This window comes from Pongo abelii, chromosome 20 (assembly GCF_028885655.2).
Source record: "Pongo abelii isolate AG06213 chromosome 20, NHGRI_mPonAbe1-v2.0_pri, whole genome shotgun sequence".
NCBI classification, from domain to species: Eukaryota; Metazoa; Chordata; class Mammalia; order Primates; family Hominidae; genus Pongo; species Pongo abelii.
Window position 1 is genome coordinate 58308545 of NC_072005.2, and position 17606 is coordinate 58326150.

Below are 17606 nucleotides of genomic sequence, written 5' to 3' on the forward strand. Positions count from 1 at the left end.
AAAAGAATGTACAAATCTGTGGAGCACAGATTTTTAGGTTAGTGAAAGTACTCCATATGTTTCCCATATCCCAAAGCAACACTCTATTTGTCAAAGGACACCCTGAACACAAAAAGCTCAGTGACTTACATTGTAAATTTACCTCATTCTCCACCATATTCCATGCTGCTTAACTCACACAGTACAGTGACCTTAATCTTCCAGAAAACATGGATATGAAGGAACCACACCTAATGAAGTAAGCCCTCTCATCTTACTGATTTATTCCCAGAGACCACAATGAAAGATGTGTAGGAAAGGCAAGACTTCATACTTTAGGATGAAGGTCACAAATAGTCAACTAGCCTTTTTAAGAAATGTCAAAGTGAATACAATTATTTTATATACTGAATTGGCCATTTCCACACATGCTCTTGATCCTTTGATGTACATATTACCTGGGGTTTTAACAAATTTTGTCTTGTGGTTATTTTACAGTATGTACCATTCCAGTCAATCCTGGATGGAGAAGCAGACTTAGTTATCCACAGTATGATTTACCTAACTTGGAATCTGTTGAGAATTTTTTTTTTTTTTTTTTTTTTTTTTGAGACGGAGTCTCGCTCTGTCGCCCAGGCTGGAGTGCAGTGGTGCAATCTGGGCTCACTGCAAGCTCAGCCTCCCGGGTTCAAACAATTCTCATGCCTCAGCCTCCTGAGTAGCTGGGACTACAGGCACGTGCCACCACGCCTGGCTAATTATTTGTATTTTTAGTAGAGATGGGGTTTCACCATGTTAGCCAGGATGGTCTCGATCTCCTGACCTCGTGATCCGCCTGCCTCGGCCTCCCAAAGTGCTGGGATTACAGGCGTGAGCCACCGTGCCTGGCCGAGAAATGGTTTAAAATTTCACCACGTTAATTACATTTGCAAGGTTTCTATCCAGTATGAATAATTTGGTAAAGCCTGAAGACACACTACTGATTAAAAGTCCTTCCATGTTAAGCACACTAATATGACTTTGCTCCTGTATAAATTCTCTCAAACTCGAAAAACATGAACATTTGATTTTTTTATTTTTTTTGAGACAGAGTCTCACTCTTGTCACCCAGGCTGGAGTACAATGGCACAATCTCGGCTTACAGCAACCTCCACCTCCCAGATTCAAGTGATTCTTCTGCCTCAGCCTCCCAAGTAGTGGGATCACAGGTGCCCACCACTACGCCCAGCTAATTTTTGTATTTTTTAGTAGAGATGGGGTTTCACCATGCTGACCAGGCTGGTCTCAAACTCCTGACATCAGGGGATCCACCCACCTCGGCCTCCCAAAGTGCTGGGATTACAGGTGTGAGCCACCACACCCGGCCCATTTGATTTTTAAAAAGGCTTACCACATTCGTTACATTTGTAAGGCTGTTCTCCAGTATGAATACTCTGATGTTTCCATTTTGATGTTCAGGTAAAAAGTCTTAGCACACACATTACATTTGTCAAAGATGTATATTCTGATGTCCAGTGAGTTCAGATACCTCGGGGAAGCCTCTAGCACATACATTTATATGATTTCTTTCCAATATAAACTCTCAAGTCAAGTAGTGACTGAACTCTGGTGAAGCTTTTGCCACACTCATTTCATTTGTAAAGCATATCTGCACTTTGAGTTATAGACCCACAAGTTTTGACCTTTAAGTAGTATTCTTGCCACATATACTACACTTCTGTGATTTCTCTCCACGGTGTATATTCTTATGCCTAGTGAACACTTGCTTAAAACTTAGCTGTATTAACTTCATGTGTAAATATATTAGGCCATAATTGCATTGCTAGACAGAAATACCTGAGGCTAGGTAATGTATAAAGAGGTTTAATTGACTCACAATTTTGCAGGCTTTATAGGAAACATGGCGCTGGCATCTGTTCACCCTCTCGGGAAACCTCAGGAAGGTTAAAATGATGGTGGGAGGTGAAGGGGGAGTGGGCATGTCACATGGCCAGAAGGAGAACAAACAAGAGGGAGTTGCCATTCACTTTCGTGTGTGCGTGTGTGTGTATAACGGAGTCTCACTCTGTCACCCAGGCTAGAGTGCAGTGGCGCGATCTCGGCTCACTGCAACCTCCGCCTCCAGGGTTCAGGCAATTCTACTGACTCAGCCTCTCGAGTAGCTGGTACTACCAGTACCCGCCATGAAGCCCAGCTAATTTTTTGTATTTTTGGCAGAAACAGGGTTTCACCATGTTGGCCAGGCTGCTCTTGAACTCCTGACCTCAAGTGATCTGCCCACCTCAGCCTCTCAAAGTGCTGGGATTACAGGCATGAGCCAGACCTCATGAGAACTATCACAAGGTCAGCAACAAGGGGATGGTACTAAACCTTTCTTGAGAAATCCACCCCCATCATCCAATCAACTCCCACTAGGCCCCACCTCCAATACTGGAGATTACAATTCCACATGAGACTTCAAAGGGAAAGGACAAATATACAGCTATATCAGTAAGTATAAATTATTTGGGGATCTCAGAAGTTAGGACAATGTCTAACGGCCTTTCCACATTGAGTTTAGTTGTAAGGTTTTCTCCAGTATGTTTTATCTGATGTTTAGTGAGGCCTGAGCGACTAATGTAAGATTTGCCACACTCATTACATTTATAAGGTTTTTCACTAGAATGAATTCGTTGGTGTTTAGTGAGGCAAGACCGCCGCCCAAACGCCTTGCCACATTCCATACATTTGTATGGCTTCTCTCCAGTGTGGTTTCTCTGATGGTAAACCAAGTTTGACCTTTCGATAAAAGCTTTACCACATTCATTACATTTATAAGGTTTCTCTCCAGTATGCATCATCTGATGATTAAGCAGAATTGAACGTACTCTAAAGGCTTTGCCACACTCATTACATTGGTAAGGTTTCTCTCCAGTATGAATACTCCAATGACGTGCGAGGCCTGAGCGATAACGGAAGACCTTGCCACATTCATTACATTTGTAAGGTTTCTCTCCAGTATGAATTCTCCGATGCCTTGCAAGGGTTGTAGTGGAGTTAAAGACTTTCCCACATTCAATACATTTGTATGGCATCTCTCCAGTATGTCTTCTCTGATGGTACACCAGACTTGTTTTATGACTAAAAGTTCTACCACATTCACTACATTTGTGTGGTTTCTCCCCAGTAGGATTTCTGTGATATCTTGCAAGTTTTGAACTTTGGATAAAAGCCTCACCAAACTCATTACAGTGGTAAGGGTTCTCTCCAGTATGAATTACCAGATGTTTAGTGAGGCTTGAACGCTGAGAATAGGCTTTGCCACAATCATCACATTTGTAAGGTTTCTCTCCGGTATGAATTTTCCGATGACGTGCTAGGCATGAGTAGTAACTGAAGACCTTGCCACATTCGTTACACTGGAAAGGTTTCTCTCCGGTATGACTTCGCCTATGAATTGAAAGGTTTCCACTGTCAATGAAGACCTTGCCACACACATTACATTTGTAAGGTTTCTCTCCGGTATGCATTCTTTGATGACGTGCTAGGCATGAATAGTAAGTGAAGACCATGCCACATTTATTACAATGGAGAGGTTTTTCTCCAGTATGACATCTCATATGAACTGAAAGGTATCCACCGTAATTAAAGACCTTGCCACACACATTACATTTGTAAGGTTTCTCTCCGGTATGAATTCTCTGATGTACAGTTAGTAATGAGCCCCAATTAAAGGCTTTGCCACATTCGTTACATTTGTAAGGTTTCTCTCCAGTATGAACTCTCTGATGCACTGCAAGATGTGAATGTTGACTGAAGACCTTGTCACATTCATTACATTTGTAGGGTTTCTCTCCAGTATGAATTCTCCGATGCCCGGCAAGACGTGAACGTTGAAAGAAGACCTTGCCACATTCATTACATTTGTAAGGTGTCTCTCCAGTATGAATTATCTGGTGCCTTACAAGTTGTGAATTTTGATAAAAGACCTTGCCACACACATCACATGTATATGGTTTCTTTCCTGCATGGATTATATGATGTGCAGTGAGGCTTGAGTTCCGTTTAAAGGTTTTGCCACATTCGTTACATTTGTAGGGTTTGTCTCCAGTATGAACTGTCTGATGAGTTGCAAGAGACGAACTTTGACTAAAGCACTTCCCACATCGATTACATTTGTAAGGTTTCTCTCCAGTATGAATTCTCTGATGAACTGCAAGGTGGGAACTTTTACTAAAGGACTTGCCACATTCATTACATATGTAGGGTTTGTCTCCAGTGTGACTTCTCCAGTGATTTACAAGATCTGAATTTTGTCTGAAGATCTTGCCACATACATCACATTGATATGGTTTCCCTCTTGTATGGACTATCTGATGTACTGTTAGTAGTGAGCCCTGATGAAAGGCTTTGCCAGACTCATTGCATCTGTAAGGTTTCTCTGTAGTATGTATCATCTGATGATTAATAAGACTTGAAGACATTCTAAATGCTTTGCCACACTCATTACCTATGTAAGGTTTTTCCCTAATGTGTGTTTTCTCATCTTGCGTAGGTAACGAAAGTTGCAAAAAATCATCCCCATATTTCCTAGAAATGTTGCTTTGGACACCAGGAAAAATTCTTTGAAGTGGTGAAGCTAAAAAACCATTGTTAACTGTCCTCTCAATTTGATTACATTCATAAATTTTCTCTGCAGTTTGAAATTTCTGCAATTCACCCAGACCGGACTGAAAGCTTAATATAAGCTGATTTTCCATATGCTTGTTTTCTACGTCCCCTTGACTATGTTGAACTCTTTTACCAGTAAGATTGTTTTTATGGGTCATTGGCCCTTCTTTATAATTTATTTCACCATCTTTCCATTGAAAGTCAAGGTCCTGTAGATTTTTCCGGATTTCCCTGAAGTAAAAATTTTCAATGTCATAGCTTTCATGTCCTTCCAACATCACTGTTTGGAATTTTTCTCCTGTGTTACTGTTCTGTATTGGTGGTAATTCCTTGATCACACATTTAGGAGAGATACCTGCAAAATATAATGAACATGGGGTTTTAAAATAACTATTATTGGTAAATATTATTTTATACTGAAAACACACTACACTAAACATAATGTTTATACTAGCAAGTTGTGAAACTTTTCTACCATGATCTTCTATTTGTAGAAATGCAAAATGAATAGAATTCTATGGTAAAGAAAGAGTGATTACATGTAATTCAAATCAATTTTAGGAAAGCCTAGTTTCAAACATCCTTCGACCAAAAGACTCATGTTATGCAAACATATATGAGCACCAAAACAAGTATTTTGCAACCACTGACCCCAAATGACACACCAATTGGCAGTAAACATATGGCTTCCTCATAATAGGAGAGAAAATAGTTACGTATATTTATTTCATACAAATGAATGCCAAGCAACAGCAAGATATACTGCAATGGTAAATATTAACTAATAAATAATCATAATATAAATTAATAAATAAAACATTCTAATAGCCTGTGATAAAACCAGCAGGTAAATAATGAACAACCACAAAATACAAATCTATAGTATGAAATTCTAAACAATTCTCCATCAATATTAAGCAAGAACTTATATTCTAGAGGCAGTACATGATAACTAGAAAATATGTTGAGATCACTGGTTTTTAAAGATAAAAGAAAGGTAAATATGTCTTTGGCCATACCACCGTGAATGCATCTGATCTTGTCTGATCTCAGAAACTAAGCAGTGTCAGAACTGGTTAGTACTTGGATGAGAGAAAGGTAAATATATAACATAATAAAGAATAAAAACTGGGGACAGGTCAGCCGGGTGCGGTGGCTCAAGCCTGTAATCCCAGCACTTTGGGAGGCCGAGGTGGGTGGATCACAAGGTCAGGAGTTCAAGACTAGCTTGGCCAACATGGTGAAATCCTGTCTGTACTAAAAGTAAAAAAAATCAGCCGCGTGTCGTGGCAGGTGCCTGTAATCCCAGCTACTCAGGAGCCTGAGACAGGAGAATCATTGGAACCCAGGAGGTGGAGGTTGCAGTGAGCTGAGATTTCGCCACTGCACTCCAGCCTGGGCGACAGAGCAAGACTCCGTCTCAAAAAAAAAAAAAAAATGGGGACAGGTATGGTGGCTCAGACCTATAATCCCAGCATTTTGAGAGGCCAAGGTGGGCAGATCACTTGAGGTCAAGAGTTTGAGACTAGCTAGGCCAACATGGTGAAACCTCATCTCTACTAAAAATATAAAAAATTAGCCAAGCGTGATGGTGCATGCCTGTAATCCCAACTACTCAGGAGGCTGAAGCACGAGAATCACATAAACCTGTAAGGGGGAGGTTGCAGTCAGCCAAGATCACGACACTGCACTTCAGCCTGGGCGACAGAGAGAGACTGCCTCAAAAAAAGAATAAAACTTGGGAAAGGAAATCAGAAATCCCAGTTATGATTTCATGCCTACAATTATGTAACAAACAATAGAGCAAGTCCCTAAGTATTCATTGTCTTTTTTTGCTTTTAGCTGAGATGGAGTCTCACTCTGTCACCCAGGCTGGAGTGCAGTGGCATGATCCCACCTCACTGCAACCTCCAACTCACAGGCTCAAGCAATCCTCCCACCTCAGCCTCCTGAGAGCTGGGACCACAGATGCATGCCATCATGCCCGGTTAATTGTTTTGTAGTTTTGGTAGAGATGAGGTTTTGCCATGTTGCCCAGGCTGGTCTGGAACTCCTAAGCTCAAACAATCTGCCCACCTCTGCCTCCCAAAGTGCTGGGATTATAGGCATGAGCCATCATGCCCAGTCCTATTCACTGTCTTTATTATCCAGTTCATTGGCCACAAAATATATATGATATAGAGACTGTACTTGGAAAATGCATGAACTGAGATAAAAGACAACACCGTTTGGAACAAACTGCAAAATGAAAACTTACAGATACAATGTAGACTGCTCTGATATAAAGACTTATGTCTGCCAAAATTCCTATGTTAAGGCCCCATCCTCAATGTGATAGTATTTGGAAGTATGGTCTTTGGGAGGCAATTAGGTCAGGATGGTGCACAGAACTTCAGGAATGCAATTAGCAGAAACGTGAACAAGCTTCTGCTTTTTGCATGGAAATCTCTCTGCCACATGAGAACACAGAAAGAGTCAGCCATGGCACACCAGAAAAAAGTCCACACCAAGAACCAAAGTGGCTGGCTCTGACATGTTGAACTTTGCACCACCCAGATCTGTGAAAAGTCAATTTCTGCTGTTTAAACCACCCTATCTATGGTATCTGATATAGCTAGTCATGCTGACTAAGGTAAAGCCAATATGCTATCTCATTATAAACATTAAACAATGTTGATACATGTTATTAAACAAATTTGTGAGTCTGTACTATAAAACATGCAATATTCTAAGCTAGCTAACAGCACTAACTTGTTTTAAAAGTCTTTAGGTAAATTATCACTATTTAACAAACAAGCAAGCTAAATATGCCCACAGGATTTATGTATCTATACCCAATTTACAAAGAAAGTAAGACACAAGAACCTGGGTTTGCAAGATCAAACATGTTTTTAAAAACAACTTCCCAAACAAGCAGTGCAGGTAACAGGTCAACCCAAATATCAAGAGTGTAGAAATACTTCAAGAGCCATTTTGTGTAGAGCACCTGATTCTGTCGCTGTTTGGGGTGCCACTATGTAACCCACATGGACCTAGGAGGACTGAACAAAGGGGGCGAATGCGGGAATAAAAGACAAGAGACAAAAGAGTAGATTTGGAAGAAGGGGTCAGGGGCACCTTGTCTCTAGTGGACAAGGGCCCTGAGCTTTACACAGCCCTCCGTATTTATTAGGCAAGAGAGATAGTGAGAAGGAGGGTGGAAGAAGGGGTCAGCTGTGCAGTCCAGAGTAGGCTTGCAAGACTGCATTCCTCAAACAACAGGCTCTAGATATGGCAGTAGATAACCCTGACACCAGGAAGTGACTGCCTCCAGCAAACCTTCTGTCAGCAGGAGCAGTCATGAGTTTGCCCACATCCTGCATTCATGATAAACAGTTTGCTGTTTGATCATATAGCCTCCAGTGGAATGCTGAGTTGGTCACGTCCCACGGGCCTTGGCTCTCTGCAATGCTGCGTTGCCAAAAGCATTATTCAGCCATCCGTCATGAATAACGAACGGTATCTGAGTCATCATCCCCTGCACATATTGATTTACGCAGTGTTATCAGACAGTGGTCAAGTGAATGAGTAGGGGTTACCCCTTACAGAGTGAGAGTAGCATGGGAGGTGAGGGAGTTCTGCAATAATGGGAGTATAAAATTAATATGCTAGTCAGTAACTGGGTGGTCCATCTGGACGAAGTAACATGTTAGGAAAGACCCAGGAGGACAAAGGGCAAGAGCGGAGATCAAGCAGTAATGAGCATGGGGCAGCAGGGTTTGTGCTTGCAGAGCTGTGGGAATATAATTGCACAAGAAACAGCTAAAATCCTGGCTTTGGAAGAAAAGAGAAACTAATGTAGAGGTAGCATTGTACTGACTAATACTTAAACATGAGAATTATACTATGGGTGCAGGACAACAAGGGAAGACAATTAAAAAGGAGGTGGTGTGATGATATGGGAAGAAAACAGATTTATGTCTCTATAATATTTGCTATGAAATTTATCAAACTGAATGTCCCATGAGTTCTATTTCCAGGTATATGCTCAACAACCCTACATATTAAGAGATATGTGAAAGATTGTTCTTACAATTCAATCCTTAAGAAAAAACCTGAAAATGGCCATGAAGAGGAGATGGATGAATTCATTTTGTACACGCACATAAAGACACCATAAAACTTTATTGATAGGACAAGAATGTTAAGGAGACATGGGGTGCAGAATAAGGACCCCTAGCACAACAGGCAAAGATTTGAGAAAACAAAGAAAGCAGGAGACTCTTGTCAAGGTTTAAATATATGTTAATGGAGACACAGTATATACGATGAAAGTATCCTGGGATATCAAAAACACAACATGGAAGCAGATCTGTAAAAAAGTCATTTTTGTATGTAATTGAAGTTAAGCTGTTATTAGTTTAAAATAGGATGTTATAAATCTAAAGTGTTTTCTGTAATTGCAATGGTAACCACAAAGAATGTAGAGAAGACACACACAATGGAAATAAAACTATTTCAGGAAAAAAAAATCAACTATATAAAAACGAAGGCAGTAAAACAGAACAAAAAAAACTAAAAGAGATATAGAAAACACTTAACAAAATGGCAATATAAGTCCTTTTCTATCAGTAATTACATTAAGTGTAAGTGTTTATACTCCACAGTCAAAAGACAGAGACTGGCTGAATAAATTTTTAAAACTGTCTTCAGCTACACACTGTCCAGAAAATACTCATTTTAATTCAAAGGACACACATAGGCTGAACTGAAGGGATGAGAAAAGATATCCCCTATAAATGTTAAACGAAAGACGTCAGAGGTGGCTAAACTGATGACAGCCAAAATAGACTTTACGTCAAAACTGGTACAAGAGACAAAGAAGGGCATTATATAATGATTAAAAGGTTAATTCACTAGGAGGATATAACAATATGTGCCTATATAGAGATCCTCAATATGTGAAGCAAAATTAACGTAACTAAAGAGAGAAGTAGTTCCACAGTAATAATAAGATACTTCAATGGCCTATTTTTACTTATAAATAGGACAATCAGACAGAAGAAAAACAAGGAACTAGAGAACCTAAACTATATATCAAATTGAACCTAACCTATATATGCATAACACATCACCCAAAAACAGTGCAATACAAATTTTTCAGAACTGCACATGAAACATTTTTCAAAAGAAATATTGGAAAAGAAAAAATTTTTTAAACTTTTTAAAGACTAAAATCGTAAAGCGTAACTTATCCCATCATAATAAAATAAAACTAGAGATCAACAGCAGAAGAAAATTAGATTATCAACAAATATGTGGAAACAACATACTCTTAGGCCGGTGTGGTGGCTCACGCCTGTAATCCCAGCAATTTGGGTGGCTGAGGCAGGTGGATCACCTGAGGTCAGGAGTTTGAGACCAGCCTGGCCAACATAGTGAAACCCTCAGCCAGGCGTGGTGGCAGATGCCTGTAATCCCAGCTACTCGGGAGGCTGACGCAGGAGAATCGCTTGAACCCAGGAAGTGGAGGTTGCAGTGAGCCGAGATTGCACCACTGCACTCCAGCCTGGACAACAAGAGTGTAACTCCGTCTCAAAAAACAAAAACAAACGAAACCATACTCTTAAACAGCCAATATGTCAAATTAGAAATCACAAGGGAAATTTTAAAAATCTCAAAACAAAGGAAAATGAAAATAGAACATACCAAAACTTGTGAATGCAGAAAAAACAGTGCTAAGATAGAAAATCTGCAGATATAAATGTTAACATTAAAATAGAAGATATCCAATGGAACAGAATAGGAAACCCAGAAATACAGCCACACACCTATAACCAAATGATCCTTGATAGTCAAAAAAACAATTGGGAAAAGACATTCTATTCAATAAAGGGTGCTAGAAAAACTGGCTAGCCATATATAGAAGAATGAAACTGGACTCCTATCTCTTGTCATATACAAAAATTAATTCAAGATGAATAAAGACTTACATTAAGACTTCAAGCTACAAAAATTCTAGAAGAAAATCTAGGAAAAACTTTTCTGGACAAAATACAAGTTTTTTTTTCTTTCTTTTTTTTTTTTTAGAGACAGGGTCTTGCTCTGTCACCCAGGCTGAAGTACAGCAGTGTGATCTCAGCTCAACGCAACCTCCGCCTACTGGGTTCAAGCAATTCTCTTGTTTCAGCCTCCCAAGTAGCTGAGATTACTTGCATGTGCCACCACAGCCAGCTAATTTTTTTGTATTTTTAGTAGAAACAGGGATTCACCATGTTGGTCAGGCTGGTCTCGAACTCCTGACCTCAGACCTCAAAATGATCCGCCTGCCTCAGCCTCCCAAAGTGCTGGGATTACAGGCATGAGCCATTGCTCCTGGCCCAATACAAGTTTTTTAAGAGAATTTATTCTTCATTGCTTGAGCATCATGAAAAAAATATATAGGTTTTATAAATAGTAGAGAAGTCCCTGAAGTGTAAGAAATGGGCTAAGTGTAAAATAAAGTTAGATTTTTAAATAATGATTCAGTATAACATGATGGACATGAATGTAGACAGGAGAATAGTTATTATAATATAGCACTTGTTCCAAGAAAGAAAAAAACAGTGCGATTTGAACAAAATCCAGCAAGCTATATTTAGGAAACTGAAACTTACTACAGAAAAGCAATGTATGTTATATAACAAAGAACGATCAATCTATTAAATGGTATTTCCACAATTAAGATAGTAACTTAAAAAATTATGTTCAAGATACTAAAAATTTCCAACTTAAAAACTGTAATCAATTTAACTGACAAATATGTACTTTCATAGTAGGAATTAAGTCAGGTGAAACAGAAGTAAAAGGAATAACTGAAACTATCAACACAACACTATGGAGTTTCTGTAAGTTTTAGGGAAACTGCTGCTGAGCTATACCATCTGTACTAAAGAAGGAAATCTTGTAAAATACATAAAACAATATGCATTCCCCAACACAACACTACCACACATAGAAACAGAAAACAAAGAAAACTGAGTATCCTCAAAAAATATGGAACTGATTAAATAAATAAAAACAAAGTTCATTTATAATACATGAAAATGCATCAGATGAAAGCAACGGTTGCTTAAAACGAATTTTGTGGACTTAAAAAAGAAGCCTCATTCAACTTCATTAGCTTCCTCAAGATCAAAGTCTTACTCACTGTAAACAAAAATACTGGGGAAGAAAGTGTGGCATGAGCAGTGGTTCAGGCAATAGCCCTGGAGAGATGAAGCTGTGAACCTGGACAATGTTCTTCCTGGGAGAAATTCCTTTTTTTGAGACAAAGTGTCACTCTTGTCCCCCAGGCTAGAGTGCAAAGGCGCAATCTCGGCTCACTACAACCTCCGCCTCCCGGATTTTTTTGAGGGATTCTCCTGCCTCAGCCCCCCGAGTAGCTGGGATTACAGGCGCCTGCCACCATGCCCAGCTAACTTTTGTATTTTTAGTAGAGACGGGGTTTCACCAAGTTGGCCAGGCTGATCTAGAACTCCTAACCTCAGGTGATCCACCTGCCTCAGCCTCCCAAAGTGCTGGGATTATAGGCGTGAGCCACCGTGCCCGGCATGGGAGAAATTCCTACACCATTCACTGCTAGCTCAAAAAAGAGGACCGTTAGTATATGAGATCAACATTGCCACAGTACCCTTGAGAGATACTTTTGTGACATTTCTCAGAAACCAGGCTCTTGTGATGGTTTCTATCTGAATATCATGATAAATGCTGATCATTCTACTCTGGCTTTAATAGTTACCTCTGTATGTAGCAAGATGATGTTAAAACTCATTACTCGAAGTGCTTGCCTTCAAAAATTTCCTCTTACCCAGTAAACTCACTCCATACGATAGTCCACAAGATATTCATAACCCCAAGATGGGTTATCACAGCAGGAAAAAAGCATAAAATGTCAGACCCTAGAAATGTGTCACACAAACATAAAAGAGAATGCAAGATCAGAAAGAGCCAAGGCATAAACAAGACAGAGAAAAACACAGGAGTTGGATTGTGAGGGATCTTGAAATGAGACAGTGCTCTGTCCACAGATCCCAAACTAAGAGTGTGAAGACAGAGATGCGCTCCCTGTGTAGGACTAAGAATAAAGAGAGGACCTTTGTGTCAACTGTCTTTACAATTCTTCTATGTAACAATCTCAGGAGACCCAACTCATTCCCCTGTCACAAACCCAAGAAGAGTGTCCAAAGAAGAACTAAGAAAACGGCTGAGGGACCTGAACAGGCAGAGAGGGCTGAAGATAGTCCAGTTCTAGGACCCCAGCTTCAAAGGAAGGGCAACCAATGTTTCCTCATCTCCTGATCAGCACTTTCAAGTATAGGAAATGGGGTGGAACCAGAAAAGCTCCAGGCATCAGGACTATGGAGCCCTCAGCTCCAATCTATATGGATCAGAGAACTGAGGATCAGATGGAATCAAGAACAGGAGGAGAGACCACTCGGGAAAGAGACTTCTTTGAAAAGGCCCTTCCCATGCCACAGAGTCACAGCATCAGAGTTCACAGAATACAGATGACACTGTGGTCCATCATAACAGTCCTGTACTTCGCTCTGTTGGAGCTGCAGCAACCCCTGGAGAGTGAAAGGGTAAAGTTATATGTGTCTGGAGAGCAAAGTGATAAGCAGGAAAGAAGAAAACTTCTGGAGCTCACAGAAAATCAAATTTGTTTCCCCACAGAACTCTCCCACTTGCAGAGTCTTACACACACAATTTCATGGTACCGCTTCCATTGTGCCCATTTGAGCTCTTACCTGTGATCACGCCTTTCATGCATTCCCCACAGTTTGGGTTCCTTGCTATTTTCACTTGGCTCACCACAGTCCAGGGCTCTTTCCCTTGCTCCAACATGGAGATAATATTCAGGTCAGGAAGACAGAGTCCTGCTTATAAAAAAAGAAAGAAGATGTCCCATGGTTTTTCCAGAACCCAGCCTAATGTCTAGGTAGAAGAGAAAACACTGCAGTTGAATCTACAAAATATTTCACAAACTCATCCATTGATTGCCTCCTTCTGAATGCTTAGTGAACACTGTAAGATGAAGATATCTAGCTCTCTCCCAAGAAATACTGAATCAAAAACACAGGGATAGGCCAAGCGTACTGGCTCAAGCCTGTAATCTCAGCACTTTAGGAGGCCAAGACGGGAAGATGGCTTGAGCACAGGAGTTCAAGATCAGCCTGGGCAACAGAGTGAAACCCTGTCTCTACCTGGGCATGGTGTTGCACACTCATAGTCCCAGCTACTTGAAAGGCTAAGGTGGGAGGATGGCTTTATCCCAAGAAGCTAAGGTTGCAGTGTCCCGAGATCACAAGATCACACCACTGCACTCCAGCCTGGGTGACAGACTGAGACTGTGTCAAAAAAAAAAAAAGCACAAGGATAGAAAACAGGAACAGGGAATTGGATATATTAACTCCACCGTAAGGTTTTACATGTACCTCAGCTCTGGAACCACCACTAATGTACAAAGAAGGAAGCAGAATATCCATAGAAATGGGACAGTTAAAGGCCAGATGCAGCATTATGAAGCTTTTTATTTGTGAATCAACAAGGCTTCAGTCTCTGTCAAATAATGTAGGGCCTCACAAGAAACACAATAAGGAAAGTACAAAAACGCACAAGGGAAGATCCTAACTTCCGGAGGAAAATTATCTTCACCTAGGAAGCCGAGGTTCCTGTAGTTCTCCAACATCACGTCCCTGTACAAAGCTTTCTGAACAGGGTCCAGGCATTTCCACTCCTCCTGAGAGAATTCTACAGCCACATCCCTGAATGTCAAAAATCCCTGAAATGAAAAACACATTTCAATATGAGCAATGGGTGAGCTCTTATCTTTACATAAAATGAGAAGAGGAGAGAACTGTCATATCAATTTGATTGAAGTGCGTTTTGACATATCCATTAAAAGCATCTGTGAGATAATTATGTGTCACTAATTTTGGGTTTTATAAAATTCAATAAGAGATTAGGATTTTATCTAAATCGGTGGACATTTCTCACTTTTGTGGACAAAATAACAAATAAACACATGGTTATCCCTATGAAAGTTTTAGATATTATATTTGTTACACCAAGTGAGGTGTCCAGATGAGCTAGAATACAAGTGGTGTCTTCAGAGATGACAATGTTCTTAGTGGCTTTAAAGAAAGGTCAGAAACTAAAAACCGTGATGACAAGAGCAAGAGCAAGGACTAAAGTTTTGGAACACTCCCCATGTACCGGGCATTACTCCAAAGGGTTTATATGTTCTAACTCAAATGATGACATAATCAGCTATGACAGAAATACTTCTTCCCATCTTACTAGAAGACAACTGTGTCACAGACAGGCTAAGAAAATCACCTAGGTCAACAACCTGCAAACAGCAGAGCAAGCACCTGAACCCAGATGTCTAAAAATTAGAGTTGAATCAACAGAATCCGACAGTTATATAACAGAGTATGTCCTAGTCTTTCTGTGCGGCTATAACAAAAATAAGAGAGACTAACTAATTTATAAACAATAGAAATGTATTTCTAATGATTCTGCTGGCTGGGAAATCCAAGATCAAGGTGTCAGCAGGACTGATGTCTGCTGAGGGCTAATCCCTGCTTCGAAGATGGTCTTGTTGCTGCATAGGGGACGAATGCTACAGTACACTGACAGAGGGTTGCCTGAGAAAACTTGAAGCAAGTTCAAGATTAACTTGAAACCGCATAAAGGATCATTATATAGGCTGGGCGTGGTGGCTCACACCTGTATCTTAGCACCTTGGGAGGCCGAGATGGGTGGATCATGAGGTCAAGAGATCGAGATCATCCTGGCCAATATGGTGAAACCCCATCTTTACTAAAAATACAAAAATTAGCTGGGCGTGGTGGTGTGCACCTGTAGTCTCAGCTACTGGGAAGGCTGACACAGAATTGCTTGAACCTGGGAGGTGGAGGTTGCAGTGGGCTGAGATCGTGCCACTGCACTCCAGCCTGGAGACAGAGTGAGACCCCATCTCAAAAACAGAGAAAAAAAAGATCATCATATAAGCACACACAAGCACGCACATAATACATTACTATTCATAAAACTAATCCATTCACATGATAATATAGAAGAAAATTTTAAAAATTAAGCAAATCACTGGAAAGAAGAAATATGTAAAAAAGTTTTTATAATCCCAGCACTTTGGGAGGCAGAGGTGGGCAGATCACAAGGTCAGGAGATCAAGACCATCCTGGCTAACACAGTGAAACCCCGTCTCTACTAAAAATACAAAAAATTAGCCGGGCGTGGTGGCCGGCGCCTGTAGTCCCAGCTGCTCGGGAGGCTGAGGCAGGAGAATGGCATGAACCCGGGAGGCAGAGCTTGCAGTGAGCCGAGATCGCACCACTGCACTCCAGCCTGGGTGACAGAGCAAGACTCTGTCTCAAAAAAAAGAAAAAAAAGGTTTTAAAGAAAAAACATTTTAAGGCCATAGAAACATTTAAGATATAATTTTCAACAGTGTTCCCAAGCCTGTATCTTATGTAGAGAAAAGAAAAAAATTAAAATAAAACCAAGTAAATAATTTCAACTGTGAAAAGATAATAGGCTGATTTATGAAATGATGATGTTGTAAATAAAAACCAATGCATACAAACATTTAAATTAGCTGAAATAAGAAGCTATCTCTCAATGACATATTTTTTGGATGACTTTTTAAATCATTATTCTTAGGCATGTATGTTTTAGCATGCTTGGGACAATGAAAATGTATAAATTGTATTTCAATTACTTTGTACTTACTACTTCATTTACTTATTTATTTTGTACTTATTCGATACTAGGCTGGAGAAAATGGTACAAAATTTTAAAAGTATATAAACTTTTATGACAATTACTATTAAATGCCTATATTTAAATATCTAAGTGCAATTTTATCCAATTAAATTTAGCTACTTACGCATTAACAAAAGCCAAATGGAGTTTATTAGTTTATTCCACCAATAAATAAAACAGTGATTCAAGATTAGGTGGTTTATTAGTGTAATACATTAAAATTTAACAGATTAAGATAGAAACAATATGTACTGCAGCAGTATATGCTTGCATAAATTATTAGAAAATTTAAAAATCATGTCAAAAAGGAAATCTGTAAAAAAAAACAAAACCCAAAAACTGTTAAGGAAAAATATTTCACCCAACAAGTGAAACACTGGATTCATTTCCTCTAAATTAAGTAAGAGAAAAGGGGGTTTTTCATTTCCTCTAAATTAAGAGAAAAGGGGGTTGGCCAGACCTCCTGTCATTCACCACTGCACTGGATGTCTAAGCAGCAGCAAAGAGAAAAGGTGGGAGGGAAAAGGGCAAGGAGGGGGTAGAGCCAAAGAGTTAGATCTACTAAAATTAAGAGATAACATGATTGTGGCCAGGCGCGGTGGCTCATGCCTGTAATTCCAGCACTTTGGGAGGCCGAGGCGGGAGGATCACCTGAGGTCGGGAGTTCAAGACCAGCCTGACCAACATGGAGAAATCCCGTCCCTACTAAAAATACAAAATTAGCCGAGCATGGTGGCACATGCCTGTAATCCCAGCTACTAGGGAGGCTGAGGCAGGAGGATCGCTTGAACCTGGGAGGCGGAGGTTGCAGTGAGCCGAGATCACGCCATTGTACTCCAGCCTGGGCAACAAGAGTGAAACTCCACCTCAGAAAAAAAAAAAGAGATAACGTGATTGCAACCCAGAAAAAGAATGTTTAAGTATACAAGCTAATAATGTACTGAAATAATCTTCCTACTTTAGTAACACTAATTTAAAAACAACACACACACTTCTAAATTTTCATTAGCATATATACCATGGCACTTAAGTACAAAACATTTTCAGAATTATGTGAACAAATTATAAAACTACACTGAGTGATGTCAGCAAGATAAAGGAACAAGAATCCCCAAACTCTGCAGTCACCACAGTGAAATGATTTTAACAACAATTTATGGACTAATTGC

At 40.0% G+C, this 17606-nt stretch overlaps 1 protein-coding gene and 1 long non-coding RNA gene across 8 annotated transcripts in view; one reads left to right on the forward strand and one right to left on the reverse strand.

Annotated features, from left to right (window-relative positions):
• LOC129052032 (uncharacterized) overlaps window positions 1-17606 on the forward strand; it is a 38555-nt gene that overhangs the window by 13156 nt on the left and 7793 nt on the right. The window lies entirely within an intron of this gene.
• Window positions 1038-17606, reverse strand: part of ZNF841 (zinc finger protein 841) — a 31720-nt gene continuing 15151 nt past the window's right edge. For all 7 annotated transcript variants that reach the window (XM_054541114.2, XM_054541112.2, XM_054541110.2 and 4 more), the window contains 3 exons: window positions 14305-14431; window positions 13398-13526; window positions 1038-4984 (listed from right to left, as the gene is read on the reverse strand). In XM_054541114.2, coding sequence (XP_054397089.2) covers window positions 2481-4984; window positions 13398-13526; window positions 14305-14338 — 2667 coding nt within the window. In that variant the 5' untranslated portion in view covers window positions 14339-14431 and the 3' untranslated portion in view covers window positions 1038-2480. The remainder of the gene's footprint in view (window positions 4985-13397; window positions 13527-14304; window positions 14432-17606) is intronic.